The sequence below is a fragment of the Phallusia mammillata genome, chromosome 1 (genome assembly GCF_965637545.1).
Source record: "Phallusia mammillata chromosome 1, kaPhaMamm4.hap1.1, whole genome shotgun sequence".
In the NCBI taxonomy this organism is placed as follows: domain Eukaryota; kingdom Metazoa; phylum Chordata; class Ascidiacea; order Phlebobranchia; family Ascidiidae; genus Phallusia; species Phallusia mammillata.
In genome coordinates this window covers 15622862-15645061 of record NC_137252.1, presented here as the reverse complement: position 1 = coordinate 15645061, position 22200 = coordinate 15622862, and the positions used below count along the sequence as shown (strand labels likewise).

Here is a 22200-nt window from a genome sequence, read left to right as displayed (position 1 = left end):
TGTTCCTCTAAATTCTAAAATAATTTCTTGGTCGATATTTGGCATCACAATGTTTTCTAATGAGGGGCGATGTAGAACGAATGCTACCCTGTCCTAAATTATTAAATACCACACACTAGCACTGAGCAAAGTCAAATACATTCATCTTGTGTCAGACACGAACTATTTGACAGCCATAAAAAGAAACAAACGTAACGAAACATCAAAAAGAATGTGGTTGAAACGAAAAACTCTAAAACACTGCTGGAACACCATTAGTAGCTGACCAACAAAGCAACTTGGTGTCACTGTAAGCAAATTGTACAGAAAAGAAGTGAGAAGTGAAGTTGAAAAAAACTAATTAAAGGTTAACAAGTTGTCGCAGATCTTCCATTCTTTTCCGTTGTCTTTCTTCATGGTTAAGTTTTAAAAGTGATTTTTCAGCCAGGGTTCGCTTGACGCTTTGTATGTCGGTTATACGTTCCTCAACAGATTTAGAGCAAACAAACTTGACGATTTTAACCTGTATAACACATTACACACTAATTTTTCTCCAGTATTTTTCCGATTTAGTGAGAAACGATTCCGATTCAGTGAGAAAAACCGCAAGTCACAAACGTACTAAGAGAGATTATTTCGCAGGGAGTCAAAAAGGTTTATACAAACACATTCCGAAATTTTAAGGCATATTTCTGTTAGCTAAAACAGAATCACGGTCTTCAGCTTAACTGCAGTCTTATGCTCTTTTTTACTTACAGGCTTTGTTTGTCCAAGTCTGTGAACACGATCAAAGCATTGTTCCTCAGCGGCTGGATTCCAAGCTGGTTCCATTAAGAAAACACGAGATGCTGTAGTGAGGTTTAATCCTACTCCCCCAGACTATACAACATACAAATACACAGATGTATAAAATGGAGGCTTTCCAATGTGGTAAAATTAAAACATTTTTGAATCGTACCTTCAATGAAAGCAGCAGAACCGATGTTTTACCGCGTTGGAATTTCTGTAGAGTACTTTCCCGTTGTGCGCTTGTCATTCCACCGTGAAAGAAATCATACGAGATATTTTTGGCCCTGTAAGATACTCACAGACGTTAAACCCTGATTTACAAACCTATTTCCAGTATCAAGCAACAGTATTCAAAATGGTCGTGTACTGGAACCAACGCCTCGTTAATGTGACCGCGAGCTCTTTGGTAAAACTTTTTAAAAATAATCAAGGGAAAGTTTTCACTGCAATTAAATACAGCTTATGGATTGAATAGAGTAGGGTTTGTTTCGAGTTTGAAGATAAAAAGGCTACAAGTAAAATATTGGTCGGCCAGGTCTGATAATTAATTCAATTACGTTAATGCACCAAAAAACGGTTATAAAATTACGCTACAACGCCCAAACGTGGATGTTTATAAAAGTCCGGTTTCAATCCACCTAGAACCTAGTCACTAAAGTATGGTTTAAACATTTTTTATTTATATAAACTATGGGGGGTTGCTTTATACGTTTCGAGTAGCCTATCAGTCCCACTTCCCACAGTTAAAAGTCAATCCTACGTACTCTAAATGTTTGGCAATAATCCTGAGGAATGATGTGAACTGGGAAACAACCAAACTGCACACTTCGGGTTCTTCATCACGGAGAGCCATCAGTTCAAACATCAAAGCATTGATCTACAAAACAGTTTTGCCAGTTACATTATAAAAAGAAAAGATTGGGTCTGGTAGAAAAAAGGGTTGACCTTTGAACTTGGATTCATTACTTCATCACCTTTCACCTCATCCTCGTCTTTAATAGTTGCTGGTATTTCAGTCAGTTCATCCTGTTTTACCTCTCCACGACACAAAGGACACTTTGCTGCATCCTGGAGCACATTTATTTGTTCAAAATCAAAACCAAATTGCTTTAAAGAGGCTAGGAAATGTTTGCATACAGACAGATTTTGGGTTTAAATGCAAAAAATTTCTTTCTTACAAAAACTATAAACGCTGAACATTCCTTGTTAACAACAATGCCCTGTACTTTGTCAGACTTTTTAAAGTCAATGTTCTGGAGCTTCTTCCGCCTTGGTGAAATATTCAGCACAAATGTGCAGCCATCACAATTGTGCAGACAATTAAATCCTTACTTACCATGGCATTAAGGATAACTTCTGAAATGCAGGTTTTGCAAAATATGTGTGCACATCTTGTTATAACAGGGGATGATAGTGAATCAAGACAAACACAACATTCCTCTGCTGATCCTGAGCTTAGGAGCATGATTAATTTAGAAACTAGCTCCTTAGCTTCTGAAACTGGAACAGAAGATCCTAGTTGCAAGTAAAAAATAAAACAAACTTAAAATGGTTTAAATCATTAGCAAACAGTCAGCAGTGAAGTACAACTACTGAAAACCATATAACAGAAAAAAACAAAGCTCACCAGAGTTTAATTCTGCAATGGCATCCTTGGCTAGGTATGGATGACAGCAAATTTGCCTCAGTCTCATTAGAATAACCAACACCTCAGCATAATGGGACATGACCGTACCATTTTGTATCATACTAAAAACATGCAAATTATTAAACACTGTTCCTGAATTACAGGATAAGAAGTAAGTACTCACTTGCTTATGGTTTTCTTTGTCTTTGCATCCATTTGGTTGTAAAGCAATCTTTCTTCTGGTGACATTTCCAACTTTTTAAGGATGATTTCTTTTGTTGGCAAATCAACAATTGGTTTTCCATTAACTTTCTGATGTTTTGTTCGACGAATACAAATAGACCCCATCAAACATTGTACTCTCCTTTACAAATTATTAACTTATTAAAAATGCTAATTCTAATTTATTTCGAATGTTGACAAAGGAATATTTAAGTGTTTTTTAAAGCAGTACTGTGCTAAAATAGATTGTATGAACCACCCAAGCAATGAATAGTTTTAAACAAGATAAACTGTTACTTGATTGCTGCTTGTTCTCCATTGCGCAAAGGGCGCTCTATTGTTCTTTGCCACCATGTTCTATCAGTAAATGGTTCCAAGCCAAGAAATGAAACAACAGTCCAAAGGTCTTTGATAGAGTTTTGTATTGGTGTACCTATAACCAACATGTGTTACAACAGCTGACTTAAAAATCAGCTTTAATTTTTTTCGAACTGTTTTTAGACATGAAATATGGACACCTCTAAATTTAATGATATTTACCTGAAAGCACCCACTTTCTTTCAGCTTTTAAACTACAACATGCTTGTGTTTGCAATGCTGATGGGTTTCTGATCACATGACCTTCATCCAAGACAACTCTCAGCCAATCAGTGATCAGCAAACGACCTCTGGTTTTTGATTTCTAAATTAATCCAAGCTTTTAATGTAAATGTTGTGAGATACATCAGAAAATAAATTAGAATGAAACCTTAAATTCCTGGGCCAGTGTCTGGTATGTCGTAATAACCACATGTTGTTCACTTAGCTTTTGTTTGGTTTTTGATGATTTTGTAAGACCATGATAAATGAACACTTCTAAATTTGCAGATTTGTGAAGATGTTCCTTAATTTGCCCCTGGTTAATAAATACTAAATGAAGTTTTAGGAACACTATACATAACTTTACATTTTCAACAGGTTTAGCTAGGCCAGGGGTTGCCAACCCGCGGCTCCGGAGCCGCATGCAGCTCTTTGATCCCTCTGATGCGGCTCAGTTTTTGAATTTACCAAATGTTGCACATTTGAATAAAAATTATGTGACAATTATGCCGAACACGAAAATTGAAGTGCAGTAGCATGACTGTACTCGCTTGTTGTAGTTACCTGCAACCTCGCCTCTATACCATCAAACGTGAAGTCTGAAAGAGGCAAACTGGCGGCTCACAGGTTAACACGCAATATGAGACAATACTGTTTTTGTTTGCAGTGTGTGTGCGCGCATAACAATAGCTGTTTGTTAATTGTTATGCAACAAACGCGTAAACAAAGGAATAAAAAACTGCAAAAACAGAATATGCAACGTTACGTGAAGTTGTTTTCTCTGCTGACGAGACTAGTATATCAGTGTGTCTAATATGCAATGAAACACTAGCTAACAACAAAAAGTCGAATGTCATAAGACTAAAAACGTTTTGCATTTTATTTTAAATTTTAAAACGGCTTTGTGGCTCACAGTGTTTTTTTACTACGTGAAACTGGTCTGAGTGGCTCTTTGAGTAGTAAAGGTTGGCGACCCCTGAGCTAGGCCAACAAAAAACAGAGTACAATTTTAACAACAACAGCCCTCAGATCCAAAACAGTTTTAAGGTCAAGTAAAAACACTGGTTCCAAAACTTTTCTACTTTATTGCACCCAAGAGTCAACATTATGTCCCTAGTCATGACAACAAAAATAATCAAATGTAAAAACACAAATCAAGATATAAATTCATTTTCCTACCTCCCAATTGGACATGACTGATAAAGGGCAAACAATCAAAGTGGGTTTCAAATTTTCCACAACTAAAAACATAAATTAAGTCTTTCTACCCAAAAATAAATCTTAAATAAACAATACAAACCCTGAGTAAATTTAGGGCTTTGGTTGTTTTCCATGGAGCAAGGAGGGACATACACTAAAGAAAAATGTTTTGTGTTGATATAAACAAAGCTTAATAAATAAAACAAAGTGATACCTTTGTCCGAGCTATCGTCACTGATTTTCTTTTTTGTTTTTAACTTTTTATCTAAAAATAGTTAGCTGTGTAATTGCTATAGGGTGAAATGGGTTGCATATGAAAAGATGAGGGGCCAAATTAAGGTTTGATAAAAACTTGGCAGACAAAAAACTTGGTAGATTTATAAGAAACCAAGTGAATTTTAAGCAACAAAAGGCCTACACTTATTCTATGAATTGAGCCTAGTTCAGTTAACACTGAAATATTTGACCAGTGGAGTTTTTTTTTACCATAGACCTTTAGCAGTCATTACACTTAGTGTACATCACATAGATCCAAACATGTCCTCTAAAAAATCCAAGTACAACAATTAGTTCATCAGCACAATAATGCTAGTTTTTTAACAGTTTAGAAATCAGATTAGAATTCTAGAAAAAATGTATGAAACCTTTTTTGGGTAACACAATTTCTGGAAAATCATATTCCACAACTTCATCAACATATTTAGCAGGTCTTTTTGTTGCTCTGTAAATGTTGATGATTTAATTATTAGACACGTTGCCTAAATGCACAAAAATTTTACGTACATACCTTCTGGGATACTTTGGGGCCTTGTTGGAACTTCCAACAGTAACTGGTGTAATTTCTTTGTCTGTCCTTTTCTCATCCACACTCGGAGTTGAATCTGAAAAACAATAAATGAAGATGTTCAAAATTAAATTAGAAATGGTTAATGCTGATTACTACATGTTTCTGAATAGCCCTTACAATATACTTTTCACTTTGTGTGTCAAAGTTTAGGAACAAGTCTTTCACCCATTCACCTGCAGTTAAGTCAACAAAAATTGTCTTGTTTTCGTCTAGTTTGGTTGTTTCAGATTGACTTTCGTCACCAATATTGCTGCAAACAGTGTATTTTAATAAATGTCTTTATTTGGTACCAAAATAAAAGTGGAAATTTTAAAGTGTCAAACCTCTGAAACATTGCATTTTCTGTAACTTTAAACATTGGTTGATTTCCACAAGAATTTCCCACAATCAATGAAATTACGACAAGAGTCTTGCCCTGAAATAGTCAATACACTACATCAATTAAAAACTTCTTGAATACCTTTTTTCCTTTTTTAACTTACATACAAATTAAGTTACATGCTATAGGAAAAAGTGGTCATGAAAAAGTGGGACATAAAATGGCATCCATATTAACCATCAGCAAACCCATACCAAACCCATGTCATCAGCAAGTATTCCTCCTTTAACCCTTCCAGGTTCAACAACACTCTGAAAGTTTGTAACCGTATTTTTAAAGGCAACTTTTCCATCTATATAATAAAAACTGTTTAATGTACTTTGTTAACATGGTAAAACATTTTTCCAAGTTTGTACCCAATGTTTTTATTTCTTCCCAGAATGGAGGAAGATCACTCCCACGCTCCCTTTGGATCATCCAACACAATGCTTGACGTTGGTGTTTAAATAAGGGTGTTTTAATAACCTATAGGACAAAAAACATTTTGCCTTACTTGCCTATATGCATGCAAATGCAACCTTTTTTGTGAAACATAAAGTTACAAAATGTCACAAAGAATTTAAGGCAAATTTCCAGATTATGGACAACTGACAGACTCGTTTTATTAAATAAGAATACAACTAGACACATTTGTATTGCTGTTCGACAGTTAATAGCATAATTTGCATGTCATATCTGTCACCTTGTCTTGTTCTATTTCAGATGTTTGATCAACTTCTTTCAGATTTTCGAACAGTGAGTCCAATTCATTTTTGACCTAATGACAACGTACATAAGATACAAAAATTTCATTGCATTTTTTTAATCTTCCCTTGTTAGGCAGGTTTACTTTCTAACTGCTAAGAGATTCACATGATATATTCACCCCATTAAAAATCTACCAGCTCTTGGGCTGCTGAAACCATTATAGACAAAAAAGTGCTTACACAGCTACACAGTAATGTTTAGATTTGAACGTTAACCCCCCCAAAAAAAGCATTTTAACTTTAAAATCCATTTTGAATCCAAAATAAAAGATAAATAAAACACAAAAACATTATGTAGTTAATATGTCTGATAATATCTGAAATGTAGTGAAACGATATGTTGTGTTTAATTATCAAATAAATAAACTATACATATGTCCTCTTCTTACTTGTGAAGAGGATAGTTTGAATGATTTAGAATTTGGTTGTGAATACATTAAACCTGCAGAAGACCCAGTGCCTCCACCTGCACAATATTAAATAGCATATCAGAAAAAAGGAATATTATTTGTTTAATTCAACATTAAAAATACAAATGTTGGCACTGCTAAAACGTTTAAGGTCACTGATTTCATACAGAATGCCGAAACGTCATTAAAAGATATACAAACATATTTTTACCTGTAGGTAATCCAGACTTCAGCTGGAATCCACACCTTCCTAATGATTTTGCAACAGCTTCTTGTTTTTCACTTTCTCCCCAAAATGACAAAATAACTGGGATTGTATAGACATTATCTGATCCCCTAGGAACTAATCTAAAAAGTAACCAAAAGATCAACTTTAGCAAAAGCAATAAACCCTTAAAGTTGTCACATGTATTGTGAAATTGTAAAAAAGCACAAAAATAAGTTTTCTCACCCTTCCACTCTTGTCATGCTGTTGTCCATTAAAGGAGCCATTGCTTTTGCTAAGTCTCGCTTTATGTGACCGACTTGTTGGCCTCGTACATTGTTAACTCGAACAGCATTGCAGTCATATGCATTATCTGGTTGCCTTTGTAAGCTAACCATTTCTCGATTGCTAACCTGACAATAGAAAATCATTCTTAAACTAATTCTTAAACTTTGGTTTATAAATGTAACTCTTTTGGGTATATTGTTTATATTGTATGATTAAAACATTTAACACATTCAAAAAAAGTTTATTTCATTACACAACAAAGAAACAAATGAAAAACCTTAATCCCCAGAATATCCTCATAAATACACTTACCATGCCCGAATAATATCGCACACCCACAATAGATGCATTGATGAAGCCAAAATAAATTTCATCAAAAAGAATGCTTGAATTGGATGCATCAACTATGCTTAGGGTGGAGACCTTAGAGTTTTACAAACATACAAAAACAGTATTGAAATTTCACAAAGACTACACAGTTTAATTCAGAGGTGTAAGGTACTGCAAAAATATATGCTTAGCAACCAACTGTTCATGTATCTGTAAGCTTGAAATGTTATTTAAAAGACAAATTGGGGCGATAAATCTTTAAATTTGAACAATTAAAGCATGTCATTTGTTTAAGATAAAATATGGCTCAAGATAGAAAAATTCCCATAATTTCAAAACTGTAAAACTAGCATAGAAACTTTACTAAGAGAATGTGAACAAAAATACACACATTTAAACTTGGAGCCGGTGCAAATGAGTATCTTCTATCACAAACCTGCACATATTTTTTGAAAACAAATAGATTTTGGGATGAGCAACTAATGCCTATACCTGTGTAGGTCTGGCATCTACTGGTGGTGCATAATTAACATCAGGAGTTGTATTTTCATCAACCAATCCTGTCCATTGCGGCAAACCAGCACCAGAAAAATTTCCTCTCCCCCAGCGCCTCTTTCCTTTTCCACCACGCTTTCGGAACATTAGGCCCAATAAGAGTTCCTTCTAAATTACGGGCCACTCTAAAATACGCAATCTACGCAAGCTATATGCAATCTACTAACAAAAACTAACTAAGATGTTGACGGTTAGTGCTATTAGGGTCAGGGTGAGGGTTTGTGATACAATTAACTTTATAATTTAATTTCAGATGCCTTTCAGGTCTAATTTTCTCTACAAGTGTTAACATGCGGTACCATACAGTGTTTAGTACCACTCTCAACACATATCAGAATATTAAGCCCAAACTGGACATCTAAAACTAAATTATAGTGTTAATTTTATTATAAACCCTCACCCAGATCCTAAAAACCCTAACCGTCAACATTTTTAAAGGTTGCATACGCTTTATAAGTAGATTGCGTAGATTGCGTATTTTAGAGGAGCCCCTAAATTACCTTAATAATGCTGTAATAACTCTAGTTTTAATGGTAAAAGCAGTGTTGGTGTTGAAGAAATTACAAATACCAATTAAAAACCGCTAGGTCATAAATTGGCAAAACGGCGGATGATGAATTTAACTAGTTATGTAATGATGACTTTTTTTCTTGACTTAATTTATGTCTCTTTAAAGTCATTCCCTGTGTCGAGTCATCAACCACCAAGAATGGGCATAAAGTCAGGCCGGGTGCCCTTTTACCTAGCGATGTTAAGGTGCACTAAGAGATGTAAAGCTGTGCAAAGTGTTACGTTGCCAAGCGTTGATAATAAGAATCCAACGGAACCAAGTAGTCCAACGGTCCCAGTATATTTTAGATAAAATTTTGCGCTGACGGACAACTTGTTTTCGATACTTGCTAAAACTAATGGCATGATGGATGCCTTCGAATACGGGTTAGGGACGTTTTTTGCGTCTGTATTAGGGCAAGCGGCCGAGCGCTTAACATTTTTGGCTAAGTTGAAGCTTTGCTAAGTTAAAGGTAATCAAAACAAATTTCCCACAATGTGCCGCTGCGCGGGTTAAAACTTGGGGGTTTACCGAAAAAGAAAAAATGTCGGTTTAACTTTTTTCGCTAGGGTGCCGCATGTTAAGGCGTTAAAAAAATAATGTAAGCCGCCCTCGATTGTAAGCCGCACGCTGGAATTTTAGATACGATTGTTTCTTAATACATCCTTCTGTTGTTATATGGCAGGTGTGGCCAACACGTCGATCGCGATCGACTGGTCGATCGCCTGCTTTTGACTGGTCGATCGCCACTAAATTCTCCACAACTTATCAAAAGCTTATTAGTTGAAAAACAAACTAAATAATATAAAACAGCACTTCTGACATTTTGACACAACGCACAAATGTGCAATCGGACAATAATTATGTAATTGACACTTTCTTTGTTGCGTAACAATTGTTATTTTGGCACCAAATTGTGTCGTAACATCTACAATGCTTTGTCGTCACAACTTGAGTGTTTGCTTCAACGAAGCAGTTGCTATTAATTGGGGGGATTTAAAAGTTCCCACTGAATACTTTGATAAAAAATATGTACGTATGCGACGTTTTAGTGTTGTAAGAACTACGTGATGCTTGACAATAAAACTCATGACTATAAATAACTGTCAATCAAATCTCATGCTGATGTTTTCATTATTGCTTTATGTTACTGGCAGCCTAAATCACGACTGATCAGTCGATCGCGTACAATTAGGAAAAATTTTGTCGATCTTAACGACTGGCAAGTTGGCCACCCCTGTTATATGGTATGACTATTTGCCCATATCTGTTAGTTTAGTTACGTTGATAACGTACCCAACGGAACGTATATCGACGTATAAACTGTACATGGATACAAGTCGCACAAACGGCAGCTAAAAAACAATATAAACTGCGGCTTACAATCGAGTAAATACGGTGTGTATTTAGTGAGATTCTATTGTGCTCATATTTTGTTGTAAAGCTGTGAAAATCATAGAAATGTTCACTTGTTTGTAACCTAGCAACGCTTGGCGCTTTTCAGTTTCGAAGAAGGACCTAATATTTTTTAGCTTTCAAAAAGACCAGTCGGGCATTTTATTCCAGATCTTGAAAAGTCAGCATGAGCGCACCTTTGGAAGATCTGGGAAACGCACGGGAGTCGTGGTGTGCAGTTGAACTAGGAAAATCACAATCATGGTGCAGGACTGAACGTCAACATTACAAGGTTTGTTCAATCCTTTTTTTTAACTTGGTCTAAAAAATCACCAAAGCATTGAGACCCATTTATTGGTTTACTTTGGCCCACTTCTTTACAATTTAAAAATACAAACAAATGCTTTGTGTGATTTCAAAAAAAAATTAATTGTGACCAACAACAAATATTAAAACGTTTTATTTTAAGGAAAACTTCCAAAGCACAGTTTTTGAGCCTAATCGTAATATGGAATCAAAACCAAGATGTCAGTGGAAAATAGATGCACCAACACATAGAGAAAAAAGACATTTTTCAATTCACCGTAAGTTCAAAAGTATATTTTGCAAATATTACTTTGTTCCTTGTAGTTCTCCACCTTCCACGAGTAGTTCACAGTTTTAAAATTTTAATTGGGAAAACATAAGTTAATATCACAGATTAAAACAAAACTAAGATTTGGCATCTATGTGTTCATTCCCAAGCATAAATAAAAAAGGTCTTCTCTAAAGTAACTGCTGTTTAGATGTTAGTGTGTTTAATTCTATTGTAAATCCATCATTTTTTTCGATGTTAATGAGGTCAAAACAATATTCTGCCTACAAACAAAATGTTTTGTTTAGATTCTTGCCAGTTGAAATTCTGAAATGCCATGCTGCCTTGCTACTTTTGGCCATACTTAGAACAAACAGCTGTGAGATTCATTTTTTGTATAGAATCTTTATTTTGTGAAATTTATTGCTTATGACTTATTGGTGCAAATTACATGTTTTTTGTACATAAGAAATAAATGGGTCTGTTCTGAAGCATAAATATCTTCCTCTGTGTAAAGTTAAATATTATAAGCAAGTAAGACAGTTGTTTAATGATAATTCTTTAATATGAAAAATGCTGAAACATGCATCATTAAAAACATTTAGTTTTATCTTAAAACTTCAGAAATAGCAATTTGGCAAACCTCAATTGTTTTGACTTATTGTTCACACCTCAATCGCTATGTCACAAAAACAACAAATTGTGATATCAATGCAGGAAAGCCTAAAATGTTAATAAAAGTTTCTGTAGTCTTTTAATCCATGCAAAGAAAACGAATCATCATTTATTTACAAAAATTTGCAAGAAAAATAACATAGTTTTATGAATAATTTTAAAATAATTCCGTAGCAAATAGTTGAATCAGTGAGTTCAACCCTAAAATATTTAGCAAATAGGGCAATAAAACCAATTGCAAAAACTAACAGGTTAAAGAATTAAATTTGTTTTTCTTGCACCAATATTAATTACCACATGTATGTTGCTATTTCACTTAGAATCATTGTTGAATTTGAAATTTTTGTTACTGTTGAAGGTAAAATGGTGGATGTGCCACAATAAAAAAGACCCCAACCTTGCACAACATGTTTACGACAAAATAACAATTATTGCAATATTACATAAACGAGTCACACCATTCTTTAAGGCAAGTGTATGAGTCTCTTCCCTGCTTTTTGTTGGCCTTGATTTCCTCTTTAATCCAGTCAATATAAAGTTCTTCGTCTTTATGCAGTAACAAAAATTGTCCAAGAAGAACATAAGCCTAAAAACATGTAAAATGTATACATACTGGTCCATTTGACATAATTTTAAAAGGGTTCATTTTGGGGCTTCATGGCAAGAATTTTTCTACTTGTTATACAGTCAACCATAAAAAGGCAATTTTTTTAAGCAATGTCTCAATTTGTTAGGCCATTGTGTAGAATATCATTGTTGGTTGATAATCTTGTGAAGTTTGATAAAATTTTAAAAGTCTGAAATCGATAAAATTTAGACATTTTGTAGCCTATGGCTATGTAATACGTAAATTTCACCCTATAGCTTCACTAGCTATTCCACTACGACCACTAGCCCCTGTTAATCGATTTAAACTTGTAAACAATGCCCAAGTCCTGGGGTGTTAAAGTGTTATGATGATGGGTCCAATTTTTTTGTCTGAATTTAATTAGGTGTACACAGCTTGTTGTTGACGTTATATCATGTTGGCTGCTGTGTTTCATCCTGTAGCTACACAAACTTGAATACATGCAAGATGCACTAGATTGGTTAAATTTTGCACAGTTCAAAGAACACATAACATTGGGTGTTTCAATTGCTGTTGATGGCTACACAACCCAACCAGTTAAGTCACCCTAAAATTTAACAATGTTCGAATTAAATGACATTTGGAAAGTTTGTACTCCATAGCAAAGTTTTTTAGCAGTGTATGCTAGGGATGTTCAAAGTAGAATAATTGGGTATTCTAGAATAATTGATGCGAATCTAGAATATCGAATCCAGTTCTTATATTATTTTTGACTGAGCAATCATTAATCTTAACAACAACTAAAGTAGACCAGTTTAATACATTATAGAACATATTTTTCATTTATAATGTAAAAAAAGAACTAACCAAAACACAGAAAAAAAAACACTGGAAAAAAACTTTGCACAAGTGCATTGAAACTAAATGACCCCAAATCCACTAAGCCAGAAACATTAGCATAAGGTTAACAAATAATTATAACAATTCTATTTAGTAATTATTATTATTGCCTTCAGTAGAGGTAACTATGTTGTAAGCATGCTGTGGTAATTTGATCTGTTCAAGGTAGAGGTCTAGTGTACTAATATGTAACGTTTGTTAACCTATAACAACTGCGAAAAACGGCACCCTAGCCAACAAATTTGGGACATTGGGTGATAAATTTCAAATTTCAACTAAACTACCAGCGATTTTGCAACACAAAATGTGAACTTTGCAGCGTTTACTCACAACATTTTTATGTTGGTTTGGCGTTAAGAAATGATGCAAACGTCATATGTTTTAGGATTCCTTTACTGTTTTGCGATATTAACAGACAATCCCATGCTTCCAATCGCTGCCTAACGCCATGATCGTTAAATGTTTTTTGTTGTCAAAGTCGGAAACAGTTAGATGCTGGTAAGACGTTGCAAAAAGTCGGCGGTATGTCATTTACTGGCATAAACGTAATCACGTGATCAGATGCGTAACAAGTGCGCTAATCGTTAAATATGCCTCCAACGCGCAACCGTCGTCATGGCGTTGTTATAGCGACTCGTGACTTGGCGTTATAACGTTGTATAGCGGTCACAGATTTTACAGCGACGAGGCACTTGCCGTCTTTTGCAACTGGTGCAATGACCGGGCGTGGACGTAAAAACGTAACGCATGTGTTTACATTTTCACAAACGACGCGAGGACACATTTATATCGGTTCCAATTACCCGATATAAACGGCAAAAATGGATTCGAATCCAAAGGATTCGTTATTCTATTTTGAACATCCCTAAGTGTATCCAAAGTTATGTTTGTTCTAACTAGACTTTTACATGCTTATCCTGTAGAATGCAGAGTTAACAACTTTGTGTGGTCCCATGAGCGTCTGCTGAATTTAATAAAAGTTGGAAATGCACAAAGCTTGTGCCAACTGTCACAAAACACTTTACCAAATGTAAAAATGGCATGTTTTTCAGGTACAGACAAATTTGGTTAATTGCACAACTAATTTGCTAAGGTTTTTGTTTATGTTTCTCAATAAAACTTGGTATATGCTTCCCTTATTAATATTGGACTCTCCAACATTTACAAAGATTGTTGTTACAAAACTGGTTGTTAACAGAAAGAATCAATTGAATTCAATTATTTTGCTAATCTTGAAATGACAAATAAGTAAAACAATAATATTTGCATTGCTGAATTTTGCAAAAAATGTTTGCTTTATTGCCAGTAAAGACAGTACACCCATGAGAAGATGTATCTAGTTTTCCAAAACCTTTCCTAAACCTATAAATATGTTTTTGAATGTTTGCCTTAAAATTATAATAAAAATTTAATCTAACAAAAATATACAATTAGTTAAAACTTAAAATTATAAACTAACTTATGCCAAAGTACCTTGTCAAAACCTTTTTCAACCAAGCGGTTTCCGAGAACCTCACCAATACCAGCAATGCAGTTGACACCTTTGTCGCCCATTGGCTCAGCTACAAATTCTTTGTGTTTTTGGGAGGTTGAAGACATGTTGGGGATGTCTGGATTGCAACAACTATACCTACTTTTTATAGTGATAACAGTTTTAGGTCTCTGGTGGATTTAAATAAAAAAAAATAACACAACAGTTAATTAGTAATGAAATCTTACCCAATAAAAACAAAATAATTTTCACACATAGTTACAGTTAGTTGACATTATATACATCATTAAACTTCCCAATATGTTGATCTAATAAATTTAAAAAAAATCAACCTTATGTTAAAATTTATTTGAAAAAAAATCAATATTTTATAAAGAAAAGGTCGACATTACACAATGTCTTTGTAGTGTGTGACTGTGTGTCACCACTCACCAGAGTGAAGCTGGTCAGCAATCGCTATTGTGCTAAAACCAAAAAAGATACGATACTGAGATTTAGACACAACATTCTACGCTTTCAAAGCTTTTCAGCGCACAAACTTTTGAAAAAAAATATTTTTCAGTTATTAATCTGCGTATTTTGAAATTAATATATTAATCGATATGAATGTCATAACACCAGGGGTGCTCCATAAAATGTTTTGCAGAGTTTTTCTCCTAAACACAAGCTATAAAATAAGCCCAAACACAATCTTCTAGCAAATCGGAGCAAATCTGTGTGTCATACTAGATCATTTTTCAAATTAGCAAACACTTTTAAAAATAATATATTCACTGTCTACCCGTAAAAAACAAAATATTGTTGTTAAAAATCATAGCCAGAGAATAAATACAGACAAATTAAACTCTACTCTACGTTGCTTCACAAATAAACACGATTTGCAAGGAGGCACTGTTGGTGACAAACTGTTTATTGCACTCCACAAAACAATTGGTAAAAATGCTCTTCAACGCTTGTAACAGATAGAACTAATTGATTGTAGATTATTACATGAGACAAGTTGAAAGTACACTGCTACTGTAGGGTAACTGTAAACAGTGTCAAATTTCCCTCTTTATTCCACATCAGTTTTACTATAAAAGTGTATCTAAAAACAAATGAGTGGCTTCCCCAACCTTAAACATATATCTGACAGTGTATATTTTTAGCTTATTAGTGTCAGACTAGCATCTGGCGACTTTCCTAAAGACGAGTCCGAATTTACATCAAACAAACGAAACAAAGTAATTATAATTACTCTTCTAAAGGCGGAACTTGAAACATCTTTTTTCTCATGCAAATGGCGGGAAATGCTCGTCGCGAATAAAAAAGCGATCTGCCCGCTCATCCGAATGTTCGGTTTTCGGTGCCAAAGTCTTTTTTGAAAATACTTCGACCAGTGCCACTATAGTGGCACTGCTTCGACCATTTCATCACACTTCTGTTGTCTGGTGGACTACCTTGTTAGTGGAAGTTAAACATATCTGTCGATCAGCTGTCAAAAAGTACAATATGCGTTAAATACACAAATAAAAATCCGCGTCTCAAGAAAACACAGCATTCGATGCTACATAAGAACGTGGGAAATTTCATTTCCTTTACTGTGTACCTAATATGCAGGGAACTAACTAACAACGAAAAGTCGAATGCGTGAGACATAAAAACATTTTTAAAGTGGCATTTTTCTTCAAATTTAAAAAGGTCCTTGTGACTCCCATTTACTAAACAGAAGCCTACGCAGAAAGTAATTGACAAGGATCAGAGTATCGTATGTAACGTTTTCTCGTGTCGCCGTCCGTGTGACTTCCGAATATTCTAATTTATTGCGGAATAGAAGTGTTTGGATCGCAATAATGGTTAACGTAGCGGTTCTCAAACTGGGGTCCGCAGTCCTTTAGGACATTTTGCGGGGATCTCGAAAAGGTGGAAGTAATTCTATATTCTTATTTGGCGTCAGTTTGTGCAACTGGATAAGTTGTTGTCAAAGTGAAAGTGAGAATCAACCGTCTCCATTGTTAAACAAAAGGCTTTATTGCATGACAACTAACAAAAATGCAATTGTTCGCGCACATTTGTAATGTTTTTGTCTTGTAATGTTTTTGTCTTGTCTGTGATGTCAGATTTGGATCATGCGCAATTTTGCATAACTAGCTAAAATCCTGCAATCAACTTTCGTTTTTCTGAAATACTCATTCAGACTTACGTTAACACATTTAGACTTAAAGTTTGAGAAAAACTGGGTTCACGCAACCGAGATAAATTTTGTCAGGGATTGTGTTTCATAAAATATGGCAACCCTACAATACATACCATTGGGTGGAAACAAAAACGTGGGCGACTATACTTGCAGTGGTGTCGTTTTTTTAATGCAAACCGATGCACAACTATAAACTCAAAACAATTTCGTAAGGATTTGTTATTCGTGCGCAAAACGATTTTTCACATAAATGTGTGCCTGTTTTACCATTCGACGTATGCCTACTACTGTTATACATGTAGAAATAAATAAATAGCTTTAAAGTTTTTTAAAGAGTTTTCCTAAAGATGTATTCTGTAGGTATACATTTTAGTCATACAGATATATATTTCTGGCATTATGCGAGTCATAGAAATCACCATTTGATGATGATGATACGCATGAAAGAACGCAAAACCATTCAGTGTTGCGCAAAGGTTGTGCAAAACGCAAAAGCGATGTTAGGGAATCAAATGAAAAACGGAAAACACGATGACAATTTTAGGTTACTTCGTGTTTCTGGTTTTACCGTGTGTCACAAACCTTTTGAGATCGCAAATGGATCACATATTACCAATGAAGTGTATTGGTGGAATTCGATCAGAAATGTGGTCACTTGACAACTTGACACGTGCGAACTGCGAATGCCAATGTTGTGGCTTGTGGCCAAAGTGAAGGTTTGTAAACGGCCTTAAATGAGTGGTTTGTAACAAAATTCATTTTCGTGAGTAAGTTGTGCGGACCTCAAACATTTTTTTTTAATTGTTGAAAACATGTCAGCTCTGGGTCACTTTTCATACAGTGTCGTTGGTAGTGTTGGACGCCAGTTACTGGTTATATGCTAGCAGAAAATCAGAGGGTGAATAACTGGAAGTTGCTGTATTGGTTATTTTAACTAGTAATTCAGTTCTGTAAGTCACCTTATAAGTTTTGAAATCAATTACCTAAAAATTAATATGTAGTTTATGTGAATTTTCAGTTACACTACATAAAATGTTTTTTAATACAACCATCTTGAACGTATCATCAGTTTCGATCCATTTCTGCAAATTGTAAAGATGGTAACCTTTATGATTATGGCTTTATAAAAGAAGAAGTGCCCTGTTTCTGCCGTGGCAGATTCCAACGGCAGGAAATTCCATTCAAGAGGACTTGTTTATTATTTATTGACGTGATTTAATCGAAAACCAAAGATGACAGCTGCAACCAAGCGAAAACATGTTGTAAAAGAGATGCTTGAAAATTTTGACCTTCCTATGCCCCATCAATCAATTGTTCAAGTAAGTTATTTGCATGCAGTGTTTTTTTTAAGATGTGAAATTTCTCCAGCGGTTTCCCAAAATTTGGATATGGCTATTTTTTGGTATTTAAATCAAACACTTGCGGTCTCTTAAAACTACTTAGCGGTCACCCAAACCAAACCTTAAAAAAAACTGTTTGCATGTATATATAATTTTAAAAAAGCATGACCATAAAAATTGTTACAGGCATTCCTGTGGCAAAAACTCCATAAAACTCTCCTGCAAATGTAATTCTGAAAAATACATCAAATTTACACAGTTTTGTTTTAGGTACAAGGAACATCAGGGTCAAACCTACATGAAGTCTGTACTGAGAATGGAGAAAAATATTTGGCCAGTCTGCCTACAAAATTTAGGAAAAACATCTGGATCAAAAGGGGTGACTTTGTGCTTACTGAACCGATTCTTGAAGGTGATAAAGTAAAAGGAGAAATTGTAAGGATCCTCTACCCTCAACATATCAAGATTATTAAACAGGAAAATATGTGGTAATTATGGTTTACTAGTTTTTTTTTAAGAAGTTGTTTTGAAATTTTTGATTTAATACTTTTCAGGCCAAAGCAGTTTGAGAAGAAAAAAACAATTGTCCATAGTGATGTTGTTGAGCATTTAAGTGAACTCAACTTGCTCAAAAACACCAACAACAATGCTTTAAATGAAACCAACCTCAGTAGTGCAGGAGAAGAAAGCGAAGAAGATGATTTTTCAGACATTCCAGTCAATACCAACCATCCTCCAGAACTGTATGAAAGTGATACTGATGAAAGTACAGACGAAGACTAAAACAACTTGTGCAAATGTGTCTCTTATCTAGTGGGCTTACCATATGCTACGCAAAATGGTAAAAAGTCTTTTGTTTGTTGTCGAATTTTTGATTTTGTTTCGTTCAAGTGGCAGTAAATAAATGGTTCATAGGGTTAAACACAGTAACTAACACTACTACTTCAAATTCAAAACCCCAATCCCAAGCTTTTTTTGGATAAACAAAGCATTGCCTAAAATTGTAGAACTTGAGTGAGTTTCATATGCATGAGATTTTTAAAGAAACGTTTTGTTTGGATTTTTGGCATTACTGCAATGGTTCAATGCAGAGGCCACCAAGTTCCTTATGTGCATCTACATTTAGAATATCTTACAATACACATGAAAGTGAATTGTTTTAGACATGAAAAACGTAGAATTTGAATTAAGGTACATCACAAAGTTGTTTAAAAATAGCAAATGTGTCTTCTAGGTTTTAAAGCACGTTGGTTTGACGTTGTAGGTTACCTTAGTGCAGGGGTGCACAACCTGCGGCCGTGAACATGTTTATTAAAATATATGTCTTCATACTGTGTAGCTCAATCTGTGCAATCGGTAGAAATCAATCTCTCTGGGCTTTTTGGGCGACATTAGATGGTATATAAATATACAAGTCAATTTCTTTACATCAGAAATTTTAAAACAAAATAAAGCAGGTAAAGGGCGGCCGTTGGTCAAATAAGTATCTGCGATGCGGCCGTCGTAGCAAAAAGGTTGTGCACCCCTGCCTTAGTGCCTTTCAGCTTCACTGCTCCAAAGGTTGACATTTTTCACTACAAATCTACCTTGTGTGCCATTTTAGCCGGTTCTTGACTAAAAATCTCATGCTCTTAGGTAGCAAACATATTAGTTGTGAACAATAGAACAAAGTTTATCTAAACGAAATTCTATATCAATGGTGAACAAGCACCCAGTGTCAAGTTTAGTTCCCAAACAGTTGTCTGGTTTCTACTTTATTGCCGGAAAACGACACGTTTTTATTAGATTTTTTACTGTTGTTTCTGGCTTAACGGACATACACTGATGCCACATCAGACTACCTGCAATTTCCTCCCAGTAAGGGTTTGACAACTCTGGTGCACAGTTCTCTTCGCCGGTTCGTGAACAACTCGCTATTTTTGCATCAGCACAGTGCTCACACAACACCGGTCCCCGCTGGTTAAATCTATTTGCACCGTTTTCGATAGCCCTGTTGCCGTCATAAAACAGCGGGGTCTGCACCAATTTGGCCGGCGCTGTTTTTATTCGCAGCATTCTCTCTGCCAGAGCGCGGTCTTTTCTTGAGGGGTAAAGCTGTGAAATATCTGGATTTGCCCCATAATTTCCGCCGAAACGAGACACCCGTGGCAAAACTGTCATCCTTTTGCCAACGACAAGCGGCATTTTGGACGCCTGTCTGTATGTGCTTAACTTAACACCAGTTACAGCAGCTCCAAAAACAGACTTTGTTGGGAAAATATACAAATTGCGCACAGCTTCTTCTAATACACCCGTGTTTGAGTTAATAAGGTCTGGATCTGGGTCCACCACTCCCCATTTAGCAGTTTTGCTTCCTTGAGGTCGAATCTGAATCAGCATTGGCTGTGGTGCCCTTCTAACAATTTTTTGTCGATTTGCAGTAATACGAGCCTGAAGTGCTTCCATTTTGACGGTGATGTAAGCCTATAAGCAAAGCAAAATTCAACTTAAAATCAGGAAACAACCGTAACTGCTTACCAGCAATTCTGACCAAACACTTCGTTTGTTTCATAACAATACACATTTGTTTTGAAATAATAGAAGATTAGAAATAAAAAGGGTGGCTTTCCTGCATATTGTCATTTTTATAATTTATGTCCTATTTAGCGATTCACTATATACCGTTTGATCTACTAAAACGATTACGTGTTTATACGAAGTGGGTACACGTTACGTTACAGCAGTGGTTCCCAGTCGGGTGAGGAATTTTATAACTTGAGAGGAGGAATTTGTTTAGTTTTTACACGTGGTTTGTAAATAGAAAGTTTAGCTCTGAGAATATGACCCGTGAAGTTGATTTTTTGTGATCTTTCTATGGATTAACATCTACTCTGCAGTATATTAAGGAGAACTTTGTATTGTTAATTCAAGTTCGTGGAAAAACGTTGGGAACCTCTGCTTTACAATATAAAACGGGAGGAACAAAAACAATACTCCCAATCCTACGAAAATTAAATTTCCAGCTTTCACTTTTTTTTAGAAGTAACAATACCTTATTACAAAAAGTCAGATACTGTTACTGACCATGACAAAGCCATGTTGCGATAAATATGTAGCTCAGTGGTTCCCAACCTTTTTTGTTACATTCCTCCCTTCGCCCATTTTCGAACTATTCATTCTTCCCCACAAGAAGAAAAACAAATATAACATAAAATATTATAGCAATTCGAAATATACCTTATAATTAGGGATGTCCATTCAGAATCCTTTATTCCAAATGTGAACCGGGTCCAAATTATAATGGACATAATAATGTATGTACAAAAATATTCTGTAACATTTCCATGTATGTTTTTGCAGTTTTTATGAAACTCCTGCCCTGAACTCATAAAATTCCTCCCAAGGGAGGAATTCCTCCCCGGTTGGGCACCCCTGGTGTAGCTAAAACTTTCTGATTTTGTTTCGCAGTAACTAAGCGTTGACCTGCACCTCTCGTTGGGCGACCGTTAAATGGGTTTTTTGAAGACCTGTAGTTTATCTTTTAACATCAACATTTTGCACATGCTAAATTAATGACATAATGCTGCGTCAAAGCATCACCCTAACTACTGACCAGTATCTACAGACATGGGCGTCCGCAGGAAAAATACAGGGGAGGGCAATACTATCTATCGTCACATCGCCGTTCGGGAAACGGTATTTCAGAACAAAAGTCATCTGACTGTCCTACGCATTGTTGCCAATCCCAAAGTAACATAAAAATACAATAAACACAATATTAACTATTACTGAAATATGTGGTAGGCACAAATTATGACAAACAAGAAGTCGAACTTTGCCTTATCAATTATTGTAAGTGTACTGCGTGTTTTCTAAAATTGTATCCGTTTAACCGGCATCGGGCAATCACCCTGGATAATTCAACCCTACCAGCAACACACCTGCAGATGCGTGAAGCAGAAGACCTTCGCTCTGTATCAAAATTATTTGTTAACCAGTTATGCACTCCCTTGCGACCTCTGTGTTAGTGTCTGAACGTCCAGTGGACACATATTTCATATTTGGGGCCGCATGGCAACTACTGGACCAGTTTTACTAAAATTTTAAACAACAAACAATACACACCCTCTGAACGACTATTTACAGTTATAGAACACTAGGGGGGGTATTGCTAAAATCAAGATCTATAAACGCACAAATGAATATTTGGGGGTTTAAGGATGAAAAATGAGTGAATGATATTACATGTTACAAAATGCTTCAAAACATTTTGCAATGCACCAACCAACAATATATGAAACTCCTAGGTCATCAGTTGAGTAATAATTACCCTTTTTAAAAATTTATGTTTTGGGGGCCTGTGGGTGAAGTGCTGGGTCAACCTGAAACAACATT

General features: G+C 35.3%; 5 protein-coding genes across 8 annotated transcripts; 2 read left to right on the top strand and 3 right to left on the bottom strand.

Moving 5' to 3' along the window:
- Positions 1-126: 126 nt before the first annotated feature.
- Positions 127-9216, bottom strand: LOC145235593 (DNA-dependent ATPase/E3 ubiquitin-protein ligase HLTF-like). 2 transcript variants are annotated; one of them, XM_080099595.1, is made up of 26 exons: positions 8094-9215; positions 7584-7694; positions 7230-7396; positions 6990-7126; positions 6758-6834; positions 6305-6379; positions 5979-6087; positions 5817-5914; positions 5567-5658; positions 5417-5493; positions 5184-5277; positions 5041-5117; positions 4611-4661; positions 4497-4550; positions 4376-4437; positions 3366-3512; positions 3158-3299; positions 2915-3050; positions 2580-2759; positions 2396-2517; positions 2105-2283; positions 1714-1836; positions 1533-1645; positions 938-1052; positions 736-858; positions 127-502 (listed from the first exon to the last, which is right to left on the bottom strand). In XM_080099595.1, the coding sequence occupies exons 1-26, from the start codon at positions 8241-8243 to the stop codon at positions 341-343; spliced, it is 2973 nt and encodes a 990-aa protein (XP_079955721.1). In that variant the 5' UTR covers positions 8244-9215; the 3' UTR covers positions 127-340. The 2 variants fall into 2 exon arrangements, with proteins under 2 accessions (XP_079955721.1, XP_079955722.1); XM_080099596.1 differs by lacking the exon at positions 4611-4661 and having other exon boundaries at positions 8094-9216.
- An 81-nt stretch (positions 9217-9297) lies between these two features.
- Positions 9298-11173, top strand: LOC145235735 (protein SPATA45 homolog). Of its 2 annotated transcripts, XM_080099607.1 has the most exons (4): positions 9298-10104; positions 10273-10393; positions 10571-10685; positions 10984-11173. In XM_080099607.1, exons 2-4 carry the CDS (start codon positions 10289-10291, stop codon positions 11004-11006), a joined length of 243 nt encoding a protein of 80 aa, XP_079955733.1. In that variant the 5' UTR covers positions 9298-10104; positions 10273-10288; the 3' UTR covers positions 11007-11173. The 2 variants fall into 2 exon arrangements, with proteins under 2 accessions (XP_079955733.1, XP_079955732.1); XM_080099606.1 differs by lacking the exon at positions 9298-10104 and having other exon boundaries at positions 10133-10393.
- Positions 11174-11443: 270 nt separating this feature from the next.
- LOC145235719 (barrier-to-autointegration factor A-like) lies at positions 11444-14510 on the bottom strand. Its single transcript, XM_080099605.1, has 2 exons — positions 14292-14510; positions 11444-11936 (listed from the first exon to the last, which is right to left on the bottom strand). Exons 1-2 carry the CDS (start codon positions 14415-14417, stop codon positions 11790-11792), a joined length of 273 nt encoding a protein of 90 aa, XP_079955731.1. The 5' UTR covers positions 14418-14510; the 3' UTR covers positions 11444-11789.
- Positions 14511-17674: 3164 nt separating this feature from the next.
- Positions 17675-22155, bottom strand: LOC145235651 (uncharacterized). 2 transcript variants are annotated; one of them, XM_080099600.1, is made up of 2 exons: positions 21043-22155; positions 17675-20289 (listed from the first exon to the last, which is right to left on the bottom strand). In XM_080099600.1, the coding sequence occupies exons 1-2, from the start codon at positions 21061-21063 to the stop codon at positions 19576-19578; spliced, it is 735 nt and encodes a 244-aa protein (XP_079955726.1). In that variant the 5' UTR covers positions 21064-22155; the 3' UTR covers positions 17675-19575. The 2 variants fall into 2 exon arrangements, with proteins under 2 accessions (XP_079955726.1, XP_079955727.1); XM_080099601.1 differs by lacking the exon at positions 21043-22155 and adding an exon at positions 20890-21036.
- LOC145235677 (putative RNA-binding protein EIF1AD) lies at positions 17719-18748 on the top strand. The gene is made up of 3 exons (XM_080099602.1): positions 17719-17805; positions 18097-18314; positions 18381-18748. Exons 1-3 carry the CDS (start codon positions 17719-17721, stop codon positions 18607-18609), a joined length of 534 nt encoding a protein of 177 aa, XP_079955728.1. The 3' UTR covers positions 18610-18748.
- Positions 22156-22200: the final 45 nt, after the last annotated feature.

Bases quoted from the DNA above. Each gene is read 5' to 3' on its own strand.
- LOC145235651 (XM_080099600.1), bottom strand. From the start codon at position 21,063: ATGGACATCCCTAATTATAAG. The intron at 20,290-21,042 runs GTATATTTCGAA...CTTTGCTTATAG, and splicing joins TGGACATCCCTAATTATAAG to GCTTACATCACCGTCAAAAT.
- LOC145235593 (XM_080099595.1), bottom strand. From the start codon at position 8,243: ATGTTCCGAAAGCGTGGTGGAAAAGGAAAGAGGCGCTGGGGGAGAGGA. The intron at 7,695-8,093 runs GTATAGGCATTA...TAAAACTCTAAG, and splicing joins TAGATGCCAGACCTACACAG to GTCTCCACCCTAAGCATAGT. The intron at 7,397-7,583 runs GTAAGTGTATTT...TTCTATTGTCAG, and splicing joins TGCGATATTATTCGGGCATG to GTTAGCAATCGAGAAATGGT.
- LOC145235677 (XM_080099602.1), top strand. From the start codon at position 17,719: ATGACAGCTGCAACCAAGCGAAAACATGTTGTAAAAGAGATGCTTGAA. The intron at 17,806-18,096 runs GTAAGTTATTTG...GTTTTGTTTTAG, and splicing joins CCCATCAATCAATTGTTCAA to GTACAAGGAACATCAGGGTC. The intron at 18,315-18,380 runs GTAATTATGGTT...AATACTTTTCAG, and splicing joins ATTAAACAGGAAAATATGTG to GCCAAAGCAGTTTGAGAAGA.
- LOC145235719 (XM_080099605.1), bottom strand. From the start codon at position 14,417: ATGTCTTCAACCTCCCAAAAACACAAAGAATTTGTAGCTGAGCCAATG. The intron at 11,937-14,291 runs GTACTTTGGCAT...ACATGTTTTTAG, and splicing joins TTGAAAAAGGTTTTGACAAG to GCTTATGTTCTTCTTGGACA.
- LOC145235735 (XM_080099607.1), top strand. From the start codon at position 10,289: ATGAGCGCACCTTTGGAAGATCTGGGAAACGCACGGGAGTCGTGGTGT. The intron at 10,394-10,570 runs GTTTGTTCAATC...TTTTATTTTAAG, and splicing joins CTGAACGTCAACATTACAAG to GAAAACTTCCAAAGCACAGT. The intron at 10,686-10,983 runs GTAAGTTCAAAA...TGTTTTGTTTAG, and splicing joins AAGACATTTTTCAATTCACC to ATTCTTGCCAGTTGAAATTC.